This window comes from Schistocerca serialis, chromosome 2, assembly GCF_023864345.2.
Source record: "Schistocerca serialis cubense isolate TAMUIC-IGC-003099 chromosome 2, iqSchSeri2.2, whole genome shotgun sequence".
In the NCBI taxonomy this organism is placed as follows: Eukaryota; Metazoa; Arthropoda; class Insecta; order Orthoptera; family Acrididae; genus Schistocerca; species Schistocerca serialis.
In genome coordinates this window covers 297,618,980-297,636,036 of record NC_064639.1, presented here as the reverse complement: position 1 = coordinate 297,636,036, position 17,057 = coordinate 297,618,980, and the positions used below count along the sequence as shown (strand labels likewise).

Below are 17,057 nucleotides of genomic sequence, written 5' to 3'. Positions count from 1 at the left end.
TAACACTAAGTGCCTTACCCACTCTATGGATGAACAATTTTGATTTTGCTGGGAAGTTGTAATTGATTACATTGTCCAACTGTGGTATGTCAATGCCTCTTGCAGCTACATCAGTCACAATAAGGACTGATACTTTACCACACTGAAATTTTGCTGCATTTATCTTCCGAGCAGATGGATCAAGATTGGAGTATATGTAAGTGTTTGATATTCCTGCCTTATCAAGTAACTGTAAATATACATAAACCAGCATCACTTCAGTTTTTTCAACATGGTCACAAATTCAGTACTGTGTATGCTTATTTACAAGATTCGTTTGTAGTGTACCTTAACACTGGCATAACTTACCATATGTAAATATTCCACATGGTGTTTTGTTGCAGCAAATAGTACAGTTTGTGATTCTAATTTAATTACGTGCTTCAGCAGGCAAAGCAAGGCTGCAGATTTGTCATCTGAACGACAACAAATAAATTCAAGCGTCAGACTATCCGGTAACTTAGATTCAACATCTAATCTGTTTCACAAAGGGAATACAGTACCAATAAATAACAATGGTCAACATTTCACATTTACATCAATTTTAAAGTTTCACATACACACAAAGTATTCTAGTGTTCAGTTTTTTTCAGTCTACAAATAAATGTAATTTTTGGAAACGTATATTACTGAGTAGAATTGGAATAAAAGGCAGCAAATTAAAATATACAAGTTGTCATACATACGTTTACTTGCACATACCGTAAGAGAACTGGGTCTGAAAGACCAGCTTTAGCAAACTCAACTAGCACTTTTGGAAGAGTCGCTGAGAACAGAAGCGTCTGACGAGACTCTGGAAGGCGATTCACAATTTCTCTGAGTTGCTCGCCAAATCCCATTTCAAATAATCTTCAGTTAAACAGACAAGATTTACTGGTTATTCAGGCAAAAAAAGGCATGGAAGAAGTAGTAAATGGGAGAAGTAATAGTAAATCATTTTTAAATAATGTAGTTTGCTATTATACTACATGAAAAATTTACTTCCATGAAGAACTGGTTCAGCTTTCAGATTAGCAACATTCTTATTAATTTATGCAAGTCCATAGTGGCACTACTATAAAAATAAACAATGTGGTGCAAGTTGGTTGCTGATTAATGCACCTCGTCAAAAATCTTGTATTTGCTTTAAATGCCATTGCAAGCATGCACAAAAAATGACAATTCAAAACTGACAAAAAACTAGCCACAAACATTGTATACTCTTCCATATTCCTCTGGCAGTAACTGATGGACTGTCAAAGTTAGAGATTCAATGTCTAAGCATTATAGAAGAATGAATAAATGGAACCTAGATAAAAACAGCACAACAATTACATCTAGATTTTTTAAATGTAACTGTGTATCACATTTTGTGTTTACTTTTATTATCATTACTCTACTGCTAGAATTACTGCTTATTCCATAAAACACACACAAACAACTATCCAATATGTTTTTACATTTATTAAGTTGATGAAATTAGGTTATGCCTGCCAGTCATGGAAGGGCTGGGTTGTTTTGGGGGAGTAGACCAGACAGTGAGGTCATCGTTCTCATCAGATTAGAGGAGGATGGGGAACAAAGTCAGCCGTGCCCTTTGAAAGGAACCATCCCAGCATTTGCCTGGGGCGATTTAGGGAAATCAAGGAAAACCTAAATTAAGGTGGCCGGACGCGGAATTGAACTGTCGTCCTCTGGAATAACGAAATAAGGTTTGAAAAATAATCACACAGTTCACTTATGTTATAAAAACTGATTTCTGTTTACAGCTGTGAATGTGCTAAATTTAGAGCATCAGCTGCTTTTCAGTGTGATTTAAATGCCATAACAAATGTATTGCATTTCTATGTATAAGCAAAATAATACACGAGTGTTAACAATTGCAGCCCTAGTCCATTTCTGTTAAGACCTTCTGGGTGTGTGACCATGTCATATGTGATAAACTACTAATGTTTCAGCTGTTGCACACGGCAGCTGAAATGGTAGTTGATCACAACAGATGTGGTCACATACCCAAAAGGATTTTATTGAAAGCAAACAAAATAAATTCAGAAATGAATAAGTCTGCCATAATTTTTCTATCTCTCTTGCTTCATAAATAGAGAACATTATGTGAATTGTGCCAAGAGAAAAAAAAGGAAATGGAACATCATGGTTTCATGTCCATTCAATGTCGATTAGAGACAAAGTACAAGCTCAGACAGAGCAAGAATGTGGAAGGAAATCATCTGTATGGTTTTCATACGAACTACCTCAACATTCACCTTAACCATACATAGAAATCACATACACGCTAAAGCATGGTGGCTGGATGGAGATTGCAACCATGCTGCTGTTGAGGGGGAGGGAGAGACTACATGATGACTAATAAAGTTTTGTTTTCCACCCCTGTTCCTCACCATTTCACTACATGAGATTTAAAAAATGCAATAACTACCACAAAACAAAAAATTAGTGTTCATTAATAACACATTACCTGTCAGCTTCATCAAACACAACATACTCGACACTGTTTAATTTCAGTTCCATTTCAACACAAATATGCAGCAGTCGCCCAGGAGTAGCGACTATTATATCAGGGTTACCATGAATTGCACTAAATTGACTTTCCATTGAGTCACCACCTAAAATAACAGCTGCCTGCAGACCAGTGAAACGGCCAAGTTCTTTAATGAATTTCAGGGTCTGAAAGCAAGGTTAACAAGGATGAGACTGGGTTTCAAACAAATTACTGTAGCAACTATGTTGTTGTACTTTCAAAATTTTGGAGAGTCTCTAAATCGAAATTACAGTTGTCGTGGAGAAGCATAAGGAACTTGGAAAAAACGTTAATAGTTATTATTGTTGTAGAAACACTGAAATAGTAGTTGTCAGTCTGATATCTGTTCACAAATATCAGACTGACAACTACTATTTCAATGTTTCTACAACAATAATAACTATTAACATTTTTTCCCAAGTTCCTTATGCTTCTCCACGACAACTGTAATTTCAGCAACTATATTTTACAGCTACTTCTGGAGTGTGATGGTATGCAACCTGACAGTGTGTGTGCAACTAAAGACCAGATGGGTCATCAAATCACATTCTTCCAAGAAATCTTGACGCTACTGCACGCAAATAGATAAAAATATGCACTGAAAACATGGAAACAATAACGTTCAGTAGCAACATACACTTAATATTTCAAATTTGACACAGTGTTTGAACTCTTAAAACTCTTTGCCCCAGGTAAGTACTTACTGTCTGATTACTGTACACTTAGCCGCAAGTACCAAGCAACTTGCACAAGATGACACCACAATCCAGACAGTCCAGCCACGGCACTGCACTGAGTTCCAATCTATTTCCGCATAGAAATTTGGAACAAATTTATGCTTCCTCTAAAAGACTGTAGGACCTTCAGATTCATCCACCACTAGCTAAGTCAGCTGCTACAAGGGCGCTGATAACTGGAATTGTTTTCCTCTTTGCATGGCTACTCTCATCATGTTCACAGAAAGTTCAGTTTCAGATCATATCTAGTTCACAATCAGCACAGTTCATGCTGAGTTCACACCAGAGTAACTACAGTTCTTAAAGTTCCAATCCACATCAGCTGATGCTATCCTAACTGCCACCATAGTAGCTAGCCACAGGTAACAAGTAGCTACCCACTGCTAACAAGTATTCATCGGGCTGTTCAACAACAAATGTCCAGTGAATATACACTGTTGAGTGGTACTTAAGTAAATAAATTAGTGAAATCAAAGTGAAGTAGAAATTAGAATATAAATGAAAAACTTGGTTTAGTTTAGAGAGTTACATACTGGCATTCAGAGGGGAAGAACAGCAGAACAGAAGAGACAATGACTGTGAAGTCAGCAAGTTCCACATAAGCGGGCGCTGTCAATTCAGCGGTCAGGGCATCGCCCGACCGGCTCACGTGTTTCTCAGTTGTCGCATGTGAGCAAAGGCCCTCGCCTACATCCCAAGAGCCAATGACCGGCGTTAAGAAGATTCTTCGAGAAGCTTTTCAACGTGACAGAAGAGGCAAGGACCAGCTCACGTGTTTCTCAGTCGTAACGTGTGATCAAAGGCCCTCGCCTACATTCCAAGAGCCAATGACCGACATTAAGAAGATTCTTCAAGAAGCTTTTCAACGTGACAGAAGAGGCAATGACCGTGAAGTCGTTCACCTCCAGTAAACTGAAGTAAATAAATACGCGAGACGCAGTGGGCCCGACAGATGGAGACGAAGGCGAAGACGGAGACGGAGACGAGAGACGAAGAAGTGAAGAAGCGTAGCAGTTGTTTTCAGTTAGTTTCAGTGCTGAAGACCGTCATGCAAGAGGAGACTGCATCATGCACAGACGCACCAAGTCCGCCGCTGTAATGGAATAGCAAGCACCAGCCTCGGCGCCAGAAGACAGAAGTTAAAAGGTATTTGAACACTGATCTTTACGTACCCGGGTGACTCGTGAGGACGGGAAGGAGACGGCCTCACATCAGCAGTCACCTGTGAGATGGGATGAAGACCTGACAGCCGAAGACTGGCAAGCGGGAGTCCGTGGTTCGAGTCCGGGACACTGGCCTTCCCCCGCCGCGCTGCTCCGCTGGCCGACGCACAACACACGCGGCCACTTAGAGAAGAGAAACACTGGGACGCCACATCCAAGGTATCACCATCCGATGCACGACTTCGCTCACAATAATTAAACGGGCCACCCCGCGCTGCGCGTCTCCGGTCAGCTGGGCGAGACGGCGACACGAGATACACACCGCTACGCGTAATCAGACGCCGCCGCCGCCGCAGCAGCAGAAGGCTACGCAAACGACACAGCTGCCGTTCTCCGAACCAGAACATCCAGTAAGATACAGTTGTACGAAACTTTCAATAAAAGTTCTCTTATGTAAAAATGCTGTTTCATTCTACCTCATACCCGAGCCAAGGAAGAACTCACCCTGCCCACATGTTGTTAAGAGAGAAAAGTTAATTTATTTAATATTTTCACCCTGACAGAATGCTTTAGAATGCTCATCCTGACAATTGACAGCATCAAAAGAGAAAACCCAGTTACATTTAGAGACAGAAGTGTTACATTTAGTATCACAACTGTTACAATACATCAAAGACAACGCAGTACTCTTAAATACGCAGACCACTTAAACATTTTAGATCAGATAGTTATTCTTCAGGAAGAGCATAAAGGAACAATCGACAGGGATGGGGGAAATAAATACAGTAGAAGAAGAAGGAGTAGCTTTGAGGGATGAAGTAGTGAAGGCAGCAGAGGATCAAGTAGGTAAAAAGATTAGGGCCAGTAGAAATCCTTGGGTAACAGAAGAAATATTGAATTTAATTGATGAAAGGAGAAAATATAAAAATGCAGTAAATGAAGCAGGCAAAAAGGAATACAAACATCTCAAAAATGAGATCGACAGGAAGTGCAAAATGACTAAGCAGGGATGGCTAGAGGACAAATGTAAGGATGTAGAGGCTTATCTCACTAGGGGTAAGATAGATACTGCCTACAGGAAAATTAAAGAGACCTTTGGAGAAAAGAAAACCACTTGTATGAATATCAAGAGCTCTGATGGAAACCCAGTTCTAAGCAAAGAAGGGAAAGCAGAACGGTGGAAGGAGTATATAGAGGGTCTATACAAGGGCAATGTACTTGAGGACAATATTATGGAAATGGAAGGGGATGTAGATGAAGATGAAATGGGAGATATGATACTGCGTGAAGAGTTTGACAGAGCACTGAAAGACCTGAGTCGAAACAAGGACCCAGGAGTAGACAACATTCCATTAGAACTACTGATAGCCTTGGGAGAGCCAGTCCTGACAAAACTCTACCATCTGGTGAGCAAGATGTATGACACAGGTGAAACCTATGTTTCTAGCATTTGTAGACTTGTAGACTTTGTAGAGCTCTTGATATTCATACAAGTGGTTTTCTTTTCTCCAAAGGTCTCTTTAATTTTCCTGTAGGCAGTATCTATCTTACCCCTAGTGAGATAAGCCTCTACGTCCTTACATTTGTCCTCTAGCCATCCCTGCTTAGTCATTTTGCACTTGACAATGTTGACTGGAATTCTCTCTTTCAAATTCTGAAGGTGGCAGGGGTAAAATACAGGGAGCGAAAGGCCATTTACAATTTGTACAGGAACCAGATGGTAGTTATAAGAGTCGAGGGACATGAAAGGGAAGCAGTGGTTGAGAAGGGAGTGAGACAGGGTTGTAGCCTCTCCCCGATGTTATTCAATCTGTATATTGAGCAAGCAGTAAAGGAAACAAAAGAAAAATTCAGAGAAGGTATTAAAATTCATGGAGAAGAAATAAAAACTTTGAGGTTTGCCAATGACATTGTAATTCTGTCAGAGACAGCAAAGGACTTGGAAGAGCAGTTGAACGGAATGGACAGTGTCTTGAAAGGAGGATATAAGATGGACATCAACAAAAGCAAAACGAGGATAATGGAATGTAGTCGAATTTAGTTGGGTGATGCTGAGGGAATTAAGATTAGGAAATGAGACACTTAAAGTAGTAAAGGAGTTTTGCTATTTGGGGAGCAAAATAACTGATGATGGTCGAAGTAGAGAGGATATAAAATGTAGACTGGCAATGGCAAGAAAAGCGTTTCTGAAGAAGAGAAATTTGTTAACCTCAAATATAGATTTAAGTGTCAGGAAATCGTTTCTGAAAGTATTTGTATGGAGTGTAGCCATGTATGGAAGTGAAACGTGGACGATAAATAGTTTGGACAGGAAGAAAATAGAAGCTTTCGAAATGTGGTGCTACAGAAGAATGCTGAAGATTAGATGGGTAGATCACATAACTAATGAGGAGGTATTGAATAGAATTGGGGATAGGAGGAGTTTGTGGCATAACTTGACTAGAAGAAGGGATCGGTTGGTAGGACAAGTTCTGAGGCACTGAGGGTTCACCAGTTTAGTACTGGAGGGGAGCGTGGAGGGTAAAAATCGTAGAGGGAGACCAAGAGATGAATACAGTAAGCAGATTCAGAAGAATTTACATTGCAGTAGGTACTGGGAGGTGAAGAAGCTTGCACAGGATAGAGTAGTATGGAGAGCTGCATCAAACCAGTCTCAGGACTGAAGACAACAACAACAACAACAAGTCATTCTTAATGTGTTAGGGTAATCAGCCTATTAGACTTTGAATATGAAGCCGTACATCTGTCAAACCTGAGCGTTACCTTTTGTATATAAACTTCAGAAATGTTTATTACTGTTCTCATTTTGTATTGCACAACTTTTGTATGTTTTAGAGCTCTGTATTTACATAAAGTTGCATAGTGTGCAGGTCAGCCACCTTGCACAGCAACTCAGTACTTGTAACTCGAAGTTCACTTCCTGCTATTTGTGATGTCGGATAAACACATCATGATTGGAGACAAGGTTGTACAAACCCAAGTTAAATCCTTTCATTGATGATGGCATTGTGGTAAAATTTAGGTGTTTCAAAGGAACAAACTGGTTTCTAATGCATTTGGCAAGTGCTTCACTGAATTCATTGTGCCACAACATTTTCATTACATGGCTCTTTGACACTTGTTTTGAAAATATCTAAACTGACAATCTAACTCAATTCACTTGAAGAATTTTATATTGTTCCAAGTGGTATTTTTCAGACTTGGCACAACCTCAAGATGTATTGCAGCCAACCATCATATCAGTACAGCAACTCAGCCATGCAGACAATCCTATTGGCACATCTGGCCACATTGGAAGAGAATAAGGGAACTGGTCAATGACTAATTAAGCTTCCACCACCCTTTAAGGCTGGAAACTAGAGGGCTGGCAATATTACATATCAAGAATGGAACAACATCTTGTCTCACACCAATCATCAGGTGAGGCAGAAGGCCAAGCTTTTCTTATTGTCAATTCTGGACCTGAGGTTCATAAATTAATTCAGAAATTATTTCCTGGGACTGGCCCAGTGACTCTACCCTATTCTGAAATTAAAAATGAAATTGAAATTATTTCAAGTCGCGGGTGCATGTTGCCACAGGCAGACACAAATTTTTTCAATGTTTCAAGAAACAGAATCAAGCCTACAAATAGTGGATAGCTCACTTACAGGACCAAAAGCGAGTGTAAATTCCAGTGTTAAAGTAATCAATGTAAAAAGTCATGCACTAGACAATAAATTAAAGAAAGATTTGCTTAGCTAACAAACCCATCTCTGCAAGATGATCTGCCAATAATTGTGGTACACAAACAAATGCAAGTATCAGTTGTCACAATACAGTGTGACAATGCTGATATGTTTACAATGCATCAACAATCGTCACTGTCCACGATAAGCGCAGCCATATGCAGAAAACAGACATACAAACACAAGTGTCCATAAACAGATCTAGTAATGCAAAATTAAAATCTTGTGCATATTGTGGAGTTAACCAAAAGTAAGAAAATTGTTTCTTTTGAAACTCTCAAAGCAACTATTGTCGCAAGACAGGGCACACAGCAGAAGTCTGCAATAAGAAGCATATAAAGCAATGAAATCAAACACTCAGGAGCATAAAAGTGATTACATAGAAAAATTTGAGTGATGTTCACAACCAGGATCACTATTCAACTGTGGAGAGAGAGAGAGGGGGGGGAAAAAAAAAAAAGCCTGAGAAAGAACAATAATGACTTTCCTTTCCTCTCAGCTGAGTTACGCTAACCATACGTAGTAGTTTAACCGCAGTTTTTAAACATCGATAATTTTCATAGGATAATATTAGTTTAATTAACACACTTTGAAATATTAAGTATTTTAAAATTTGTGATTCATAAAACTCAATTGAAATTAAATTTTAATGTTAAAAACAAAGAATTCCCTGAGATGTTATGAAATCCCTGAAATTCCTCAAGATATCCACAATTTTCCCAGGTAAAATTTAATTCCCTAAGAATTCCAGGTTTTCCAGAAAAATTGCTACCTGACAATGAACACAATCAAATCAACAAACTTTCATGGACAGAACTTAACATAATACAATCTTTTCAGTGAATGGCAAAGTTTTTAACTATAACACTTAGAGTTAAAAAAGTCGACACAGGCTCACACCACAGATCAGGATTGTTAAAATTAATATAATTTCAGAGTTCACTATTTAGTTACAGCAGCCAGCAGATTCCAGTAAAAGGTTAAGGTACATGCAACCATACAGGAGATTTACCGAACAGGCAAGATTCTTAGTTGTCAGTTCTTAGTAAGCAACAAATTTGCTGGGATCTGATCTTTTTAATACTGTAAGTGTCATAATTTAATAAGGAGTGAATCAGATCCAGACTGACATTCCAACAGAAACACTACAAAAACTGATGCAAAATTGTAATTATTTTTTTTTTCTTCAGGTAGCATTAAGAATTACAAGCCACACATCACACTGAAGCTATATGCAGTGCTTAAATTTTATAAAGCAGGCAACACTGCTGCTGTGTAAAAAGGGAAAAGTCAAACAGGAACTTGACCACCTGGAACAAAATGGTATCATAAAATCCATAACCAGTAGCCAGTGAGGTACACTAATCATGGTAGTACAGAAACTGCATGGTACATTCGGAATCTGTGGAGACTTCAAAGCAACAGTCAATGCACAATACATCATGGATTCTTATCTGATTCTTAAACCGGAAAGACTGATGTCAAAATTGGCTGGCACTGGTTACTTCGAAAAACTTGAGGTCAAGGAGGCTTATTTACAGATTTTCATCACTTGACTGAGAAATTCTTCCGTATTTGAGGCAAGCGGCCATTGAGATTTGGCACAGGATATAATTTTTGAAATGTCTTGGTTGCAAATTAATTTATGCATTATTTTGTGTTTTGGTACATCATCATCAGAAGACAGCTGTAGTGAGAACAAGAAATAATGGTAATTAACAATTTTTTTCCATCCATAATAAGCAATTTCTACTCATACTTGCAATAAATTACATAGAAAAGTTCACAAAAGTGAGCACACAAGTCACTGAAAATTAGATTGTCATATCTACGACGTCAAGTGACAAATTTTCTATGCATTGGTAACATTACAGATGCAAGATGGTGTTAAGTCACACAGAGAATAAAATAACTGAATGTCATAGAATTTAATCACTACGAAAAAACTAAAGCGATGTATCGATTAACTTTTACATGAAGTTGGAACTAAAGAGAAACCATACAGGTGTAATACATTAAATGCCACAGTAATAAATTATTACAAAAGAATTTGAATCATCAGACAGCATGTACAGTACAAAAGCACACATCAAGAAATCTTCTCATAAATTGTACAACAGGTGCAGAAACTGAATAATGTACAGTCAATACAAAAAGCCTAACATCCATAAAACAAATAAGTTTAAGGGTTCAGTGTTAAATGTAAGAAGTGTGTACTACGCATAACAACTTAAAAATGTAAAAAATTGTTATATTTACACTAGCCAGCTTCATCAGTCCCCTCCACCTGCCATGGAAGAATTGCCACCATCCAAACATTCCAGCTGTAGCTCCACACTGAGTTCCAATCTATTTCCAACTACATGGCCCTCACAACATGGAATAACTTTATGCTTTCGCTAAAAGAATCATATTTATCTGTCGTTAGCGATATCATCTGCCACAGGGAGAAGTGATAAATGGAACTATTATCCTCTTTGCAGATGCAAGATTACTCTGCCAATTATAGGATTAAATAGACAAACATGGAGATTGCTTACAGAACACTCATGTGACTCATCCTAGAATATTGCGCAAGTGGGTGGGATTCATACCAAATAGGACTAATAGGAGTTTTTACTTGTATAAAAAGAAGGGCAGCACCAACATCAACAGGTGTGCTTGTGCTCTGGGTCACGGGGAAAAAACTTAACTGGTAGACACTTTGTGATAAAAGCAAAATATCCCATGAAAGCGTGCATACGAAGTTTCAAGTACCACCTGTAAGCGATGAGCCCTAATAACTGGTAGCCCCTGATGCACTTCCCAGTGGTTTGCAAAGTATGGATATAGATGCAATGTTTGAAAGTTTATTAAAATGACTTATAGAGACTAAGATAACAAGTTACATAAGAAACATATACATACCTGCAGAGCCAATTCTCGTGTTGGAGAAAGAATTAAAGCTCTCGCCCCAGTCTTTGCAGTTCTCATTTTGAGTTTCTCAAACAATGGTATAAGGAAACAAGCTGTTTTACCGCTACCTGTTCTAGCCATTGCAACGACATCTCTACCTTCTAGAACCAATGGTATTGTCTGCAAGTGGAAGATTTGTAAGTGCAACATAGTCATAAAATTTATATTCTACACAGCAACAAAGTTCGTATACCATAGGGCATAAAGGAGCTAGTCATATCTGAACAAAACATACAAAGGCACTGATACAATAAACATCATGTTTAACACAACATCCAACTCTGACTGCTTACTGATGACAGCATCAAATCCCAACAAGAAAAAAATTCTCCCTTTACCATTTCTATGAGTGCAACATTTTATAAGCTCCCCTATACAATTGCTACTAAAGTTATTCCTATATAAGTTCTCCATTCATTTGAGTTCTCTCAATGTAATAAATAAAATTTGATGAAATGTAAGATTAAAGCATCCAAGTGCTAGAAAGAGAAACCTCGACTGAAGTCTAGATCAGGGTCAGTGCTAGCCACAGCAACGTTTCTCTACTGCTCATACATTGGTAACACGTCAGTTCCACACAGCCAGTGAGATGATAGTTTCACATAACCAATGAGAAGCAAGGAAAGACGAAATGAATTTCTAGTACTGAAATTGAAATCGTTCTCTCCTTCACTGTTGACACAAATATTTGATGTTTTTCCTGGATATATTACAAAGTGCAAGCTTTTGGTTAGGTTAGAGCCTAATAGCACAGCTTATATTGATGCAAGTGAAATGAACAAGAATTACATTTATAATCTTGGTTGTCACAAACATTTGATAGTTTCTTCTGTGTCACAATTTCTGATTTTTCTGTTAACATATTTTGAACATCAAGAAGGCCTTTACTTGTGTAAAATATTAATTTTTACAAGGGAAACTACAAAGCCATCGTACGGATGGTGTCCCTCTGGAATGGATGGAGTGTTCCCTTCATAAAATAGGAGAGAGGCCCACACTGACAAACTGAATTACTAGACAAAAATTGTGACAGAATGGGGGAAGGCAGAGTATAGAATCCCAAAGGATTTGGACTGGGTGCACTCCTATAGTAAATCTACATAAATAACCTCCCAGAAAAGTTGGAGGACTGTTCAAAAACTGTAATGTTGGCTGCTGACAAGTATACTAATCACAGCCACAAACTCAGCGAAACTGGTAATAGTGCAAAATGATAATGAACAGATTTGTAAATGCTTCACAGCATACGATGTGAGTCTTAATCTCAAAGACTCATATTATGCTGTCTTAAAGAACAAAATCAACTTGTTAATAACTTTAAATAGACTTAGAAAAAAATCTACTTACCAAGCGGCAGAACGCGCACGTAAAAGGACGTTACATTCATGCAAGCTTTTGGACCCAGTGGCTCCTTCCAGCAGAAGGGCTGAAGGGGAAGGTAGCAGGGTGAAGGAAAAGGACTGGAGAGGTTTAGGAAAAGGGGTTTATTTCGGATAAGTCACGCAGAACCGTACGTCAGTGGAGACTTACTTACTCTTTCCTTATCATTCAGTGCAGAGCTGATTTTTTTCTATCCAGTTACATTATATTGATTATTTTTGTTGTTATATTTAAATAGATTTAAAAGGTCATACACTATGGGTCGATTGATTAAATGTTGTTGACTGGAGATCAATCTTTATCTTATTTCAGAAAATGCACCCACGTCACAAATTCACAACACTAACTTGGATCAAATTTATGAGGTTCAGAGTTAATTAACACAACACACACTAGGCAACATCACTGAATCAGCTGCCAAAATGATTATCATGCTTTGAACTCAGATGTAATTCTAAGTCATAGATATGCAGTACTTATTACTAAAATTTTGCATTGTAAAAATGAAGAAAAACAAGGAGAAGGGATTTCTCGAAGGTCTTCAACAAACTTCTCCACTGCAAGAAAATATTGCATGGCACAGTGTAATTCACAGTGCTTAATGCTCTTGAACACAAATGCTGCCCACTACAGTGGCCTGGAACACTAGGAAAAAAGCAAGTGCCATTTCCAGGCAATCGTAGGGAAAACATCATTCGGCAACTGATAATTCATGGCCACTAGCTGTAGGCTGAAATGTGGCACAACCGATTGATGGAGAACACAAGCTGTAGACAAATGTGGCACCACTTCAGGGTTTCAGAAGTTGTCTGAGCATGATGAATATTTACAGATCACTGGCGATGGATTTGGGATGCTTTCTATATTGACAAAAGTAACAACAGTTTGCATGTTTTAAGACATCGTTCAACACAACGGATGACACAGAGGGTGGCAGAAGTATACATTTGCACTGTCTTCTTAGCACATTGTTATACAGGACATTGCCATTTTAAGGGTAGTATAGCCTTACCGTCCTGAGACATCTAAACAGACGCACCATCCTAATGTGCAGAGCCCTACAGTTTAATGTGCGCTCTGATCCATGGTGCAACTTGGCAGTTTGCACATTAACAAACAATGGTAGAGACAAAAGTAGAGGTAAGTGCAAAAAATTAAAAAACTAAAACTGAATGGGACTGAACCCCAGACCTTTTAAATTACAGACCAGCAAGTTTACATTTAGTCACTAACACACAATTTCATTTAACAATAGGCCTATAAATTGACTAATTGACTTTTATCTGCTTACTATTTTTGCTCATCAATACGTGTCCAGTTGCCATAGCAGTTTAAGCCTTTGTTCAGCAGTTAAAAATGTAATATGAACTGTGTTAGAATTTTATGTAAGAGATGTTCAATCACTACTGACTGGTGTGTATCTCCATGCACTTAACTGTTCACTGCAAATACTGTATTTACTCGAATCTAAGCCGCACTTTTTTTCCGGTTTTTGTAATCCAAAAAACCGCCTGCGGCTTAGAATCGAGTGCAAAGCAAGCGGGAGTTCTGAAAAATGTTGGTGGGTGCCGCCACAACTAACTTCTGCCGTCGAATATATGTAGCGCCACACAGGCATGCTTTGTAGGCACAAAGATACATACTGGCACCAAAATCTCTGCGTCAGTAAATAAATTAAAAAAAAAAGTGGAAGACGAGCCTTTTTCCTCCGCCCAGAGTTTCGACCACTGCATTTTGGTACATTATCCAACAAAGTAAATACAAATTCTGTATTGTTGATCTTCGAATGTAGCAGCATTTCAATGTACTACGAAAATCCGACTGGCAAGACTGTTTGGATGTTTGTCAATATGGCCAACTCTACGTTCTGAATTTTTTCCTACCTGTGAGAAGAGATGGTTGCTAATAGGAGCTTTTATGAATTGTGAATCACATGTAGTATTCTCTTCACCATAAGATTAATATGAATATAAACATTTTGCCATGTATTGTTTCGTGTTTGCTACTATCTCATTTAAATCCTGTCTGCCTAATAAACTACGAAACTAGAGTGAGACAACAGCAAACGGGGAAGAATATACATATCATGTCATGTTTATATTCGTATTATTCTTATGCCTGATAGTGATACAGTCAGAAATGAAGCACGGCAACTGACTAGATTTTTAAATCTAAGATGTCTCTTTTCTGTGCATAATGTAATGAACTAAAAGGGCGCCTGCAAAGATTTTGGAACGGAGAAAAATTTTCGCTAAAATTTCGTTCAGAACATCATCTATCATACGCAGTCTGTTATTTGGTTTTTGTTGATCATTATCAAAGAAAGTAGAAGTGTAAGTAACAACAAATGTTTCGCTAATGAGACGACTCCTCTCTATTTTTTATTTGCAAGCGGCGGCAGCGCGCACAAAAGCAAGCCACGCCGCGAGCGGCGACAGGCCGTGAACATGCACTATCAGAATGCGACAAACAATGCATGACACAGTGCAGTAATGCATTTTCAGCTTGGAGTGACGTAAACACCTATAATAAAGAGAACGGCACTTATCAGATCAAAGAAAAATAAGCAATCAATTCAAACCAGACGAAACACATGAAAAAGGAAGGATATCCGTATAAATACGGACGGAGCGCGTGCCGCGTAGCAATGGCTACCTGGTAAACCATAACTGCTAAGCTTACGACTCGAACCAAACTACTGCAGCTGTATCGTCATTCACTCGACCTAAAATGTGTCTCATATTACAACTAGACGAACTTTGTTTCGATTTGGAGGTGCGACCTAAAACTTTTCTCTCCCCTTGAATTTCGAGTCTCAAATTTCAGGTGCGGCTTAGATTCGGGAAACTTTTTTTTTCCTTGATTTCGAGTCTCATTTTTCAGGTGCGGCTTAGATTCGAGTGCGGCTTAGATCCGAGTAAATAAGGTAGTTCGAATTTCTCTCTCTACTAATCTGCTAAGTGTCTACGAAATGCCTTTCTAAACTCTTTTTACATTACTTATGAACTGCCTCCCAAGAATTCTTGTGAGAGCAACTGCTATCTGCATTCATTACTGACATCACCAATGTTCTGCTTCACCTAAATTTATAGATCAAAAACACTGTTTCAATCTCCAGAAGTGTGGGAGTATTAACAACAACTTCTTCATTAGTTACTTCTTTTCAGTGTGTACTTGCTCTAAACTAAGTCTGTTATTTTATTGTGTTACTTGGTTGTAACCTGACAACTACAACTGAACTATACTTGAAAACTGAAATTTTGCGTCTAATCTGACCCTAGTTCAAGGCAAAACAATTTGATATTAATGTCTATACAAAGAAAGTTTCCAGATTCAAGTTTATTTACGGTCATTTTTGTGCTAGTCTAAAATCAACTGTTTTATACAATAGGTCCAAATGGAAACAGTGTGTAAAATTTCTTTGCTCCAGCTGGATAACAAGAAAAATGAAGTCAACAAATAAAACAAAATCTAATCAAGCAGTGCAGATTGGCATGTTTTGCACTTAGAATAACTCGCACTGCAGTAAATTGAAGATAGCCATGGTGCTATCTTATTTTGGAGCCTTTCACTGCCCATTTTATGAAATTATCTTCTGGAGTAATACAACTATTCAGCCAAAATATAATGAAACGACTTGTAGAGGCCTTTTCAGAAACTTTGTACTTATTATGTACTCATTTCTCAGTATGTTAGCTCCTTAATGGTATTTGCTGGTAATAACAGAAGCTAGTTTCTGGTGAACGGTGATTTAGAAGAACAAGACAGAAAAATAATTTCCACGTACAGCCTTGAGACAATGGGGTTCTTTATTCTGGTGCAAAGGGCTTCAACAAATTCTCATCCGATGTAAAGAAATGGGGTTCTTTATTCTGGTGCAAAAGGCTTCAACAAATTCTCATCTGATGTAAAGAAAAATTATAAATGGTAATATGACAATAAACAGCAGCACCTGAGGATACAGTAGATCTTTCTAAGTTTTGGCATTTCTCTTAATTTTATATTGTTAAATTTACCGTGGATACTCAAACATTGTTTACAGAAATCTGATGATAGTTAATTATCAACACAGTTCCTGAATGCAGCTTCACATTTTTTATGTATATCTTGATACGTTCCAAATCCTTGAAGCTTCCTTTTCATGTGGGGACCTACAGTACACAATGAATGAATGACTCAATGAATGACTTTAGAAGAAGTTGCATATTTCGCGAACTGAACTTAAGTATCATATTTAACCAACTATAAGATGTGGTTTTATCTGAAATTCATCATTCAAAACATACAGGGTCATCTTGCATTTGCAGGTTAAACTATTGCTGCTGAGATCTATGTTTTTACACTGAGTAAACTGGCAATTGAAGTAATGCTCAAATTTAATTTGAAGAATTCAGAAGGGTTGGAGGGGGAACATGATACCAGCTTGGCTGAGCACTAGGACGACAAAGGACAAATGTGAGGAGGACGGTGGTGTCAATCATGGGAATGTTCACTATGCATCTTGACATTTTATGAACATCTAGCATGATTATACAGG

General features: G+C 38.1%; 1 protein-coding gene across 1 annotated transcript in view; it reads right to left on the bottom strand.

The window, feature by feature from the left end:
• The window catches only part of LOC126457065 (ATP-dependent RNA helicase DDX54), a 129,242-nt gene that overhangs the window by 70,306 nt on the left and 41,879 nt on the right, over positions 1-17,057 (bottom strand). Inside the window, exons 3-7 of the mRNA XM_050093064.1 lie at positions 11,093-11,260; positions 2,495-2,703; positions 742-888; positions 349-517; positions 19-229 (exon numbers count right to left, since the gene is read on the bottom strand). Coding sequence (XP_049949021.1) covers positions 19-229; positions 349-517; positions 742-888; positions 2,495-2,703; positions 11,093-11,260 — 904 coding nt within the window. The remainder of the gene's footprint in view (positions 1-18; positions 230-348; positions 518-741; positions 889-2,494; positions 2,704-11,092; positions 11,261-17,057) is intronic.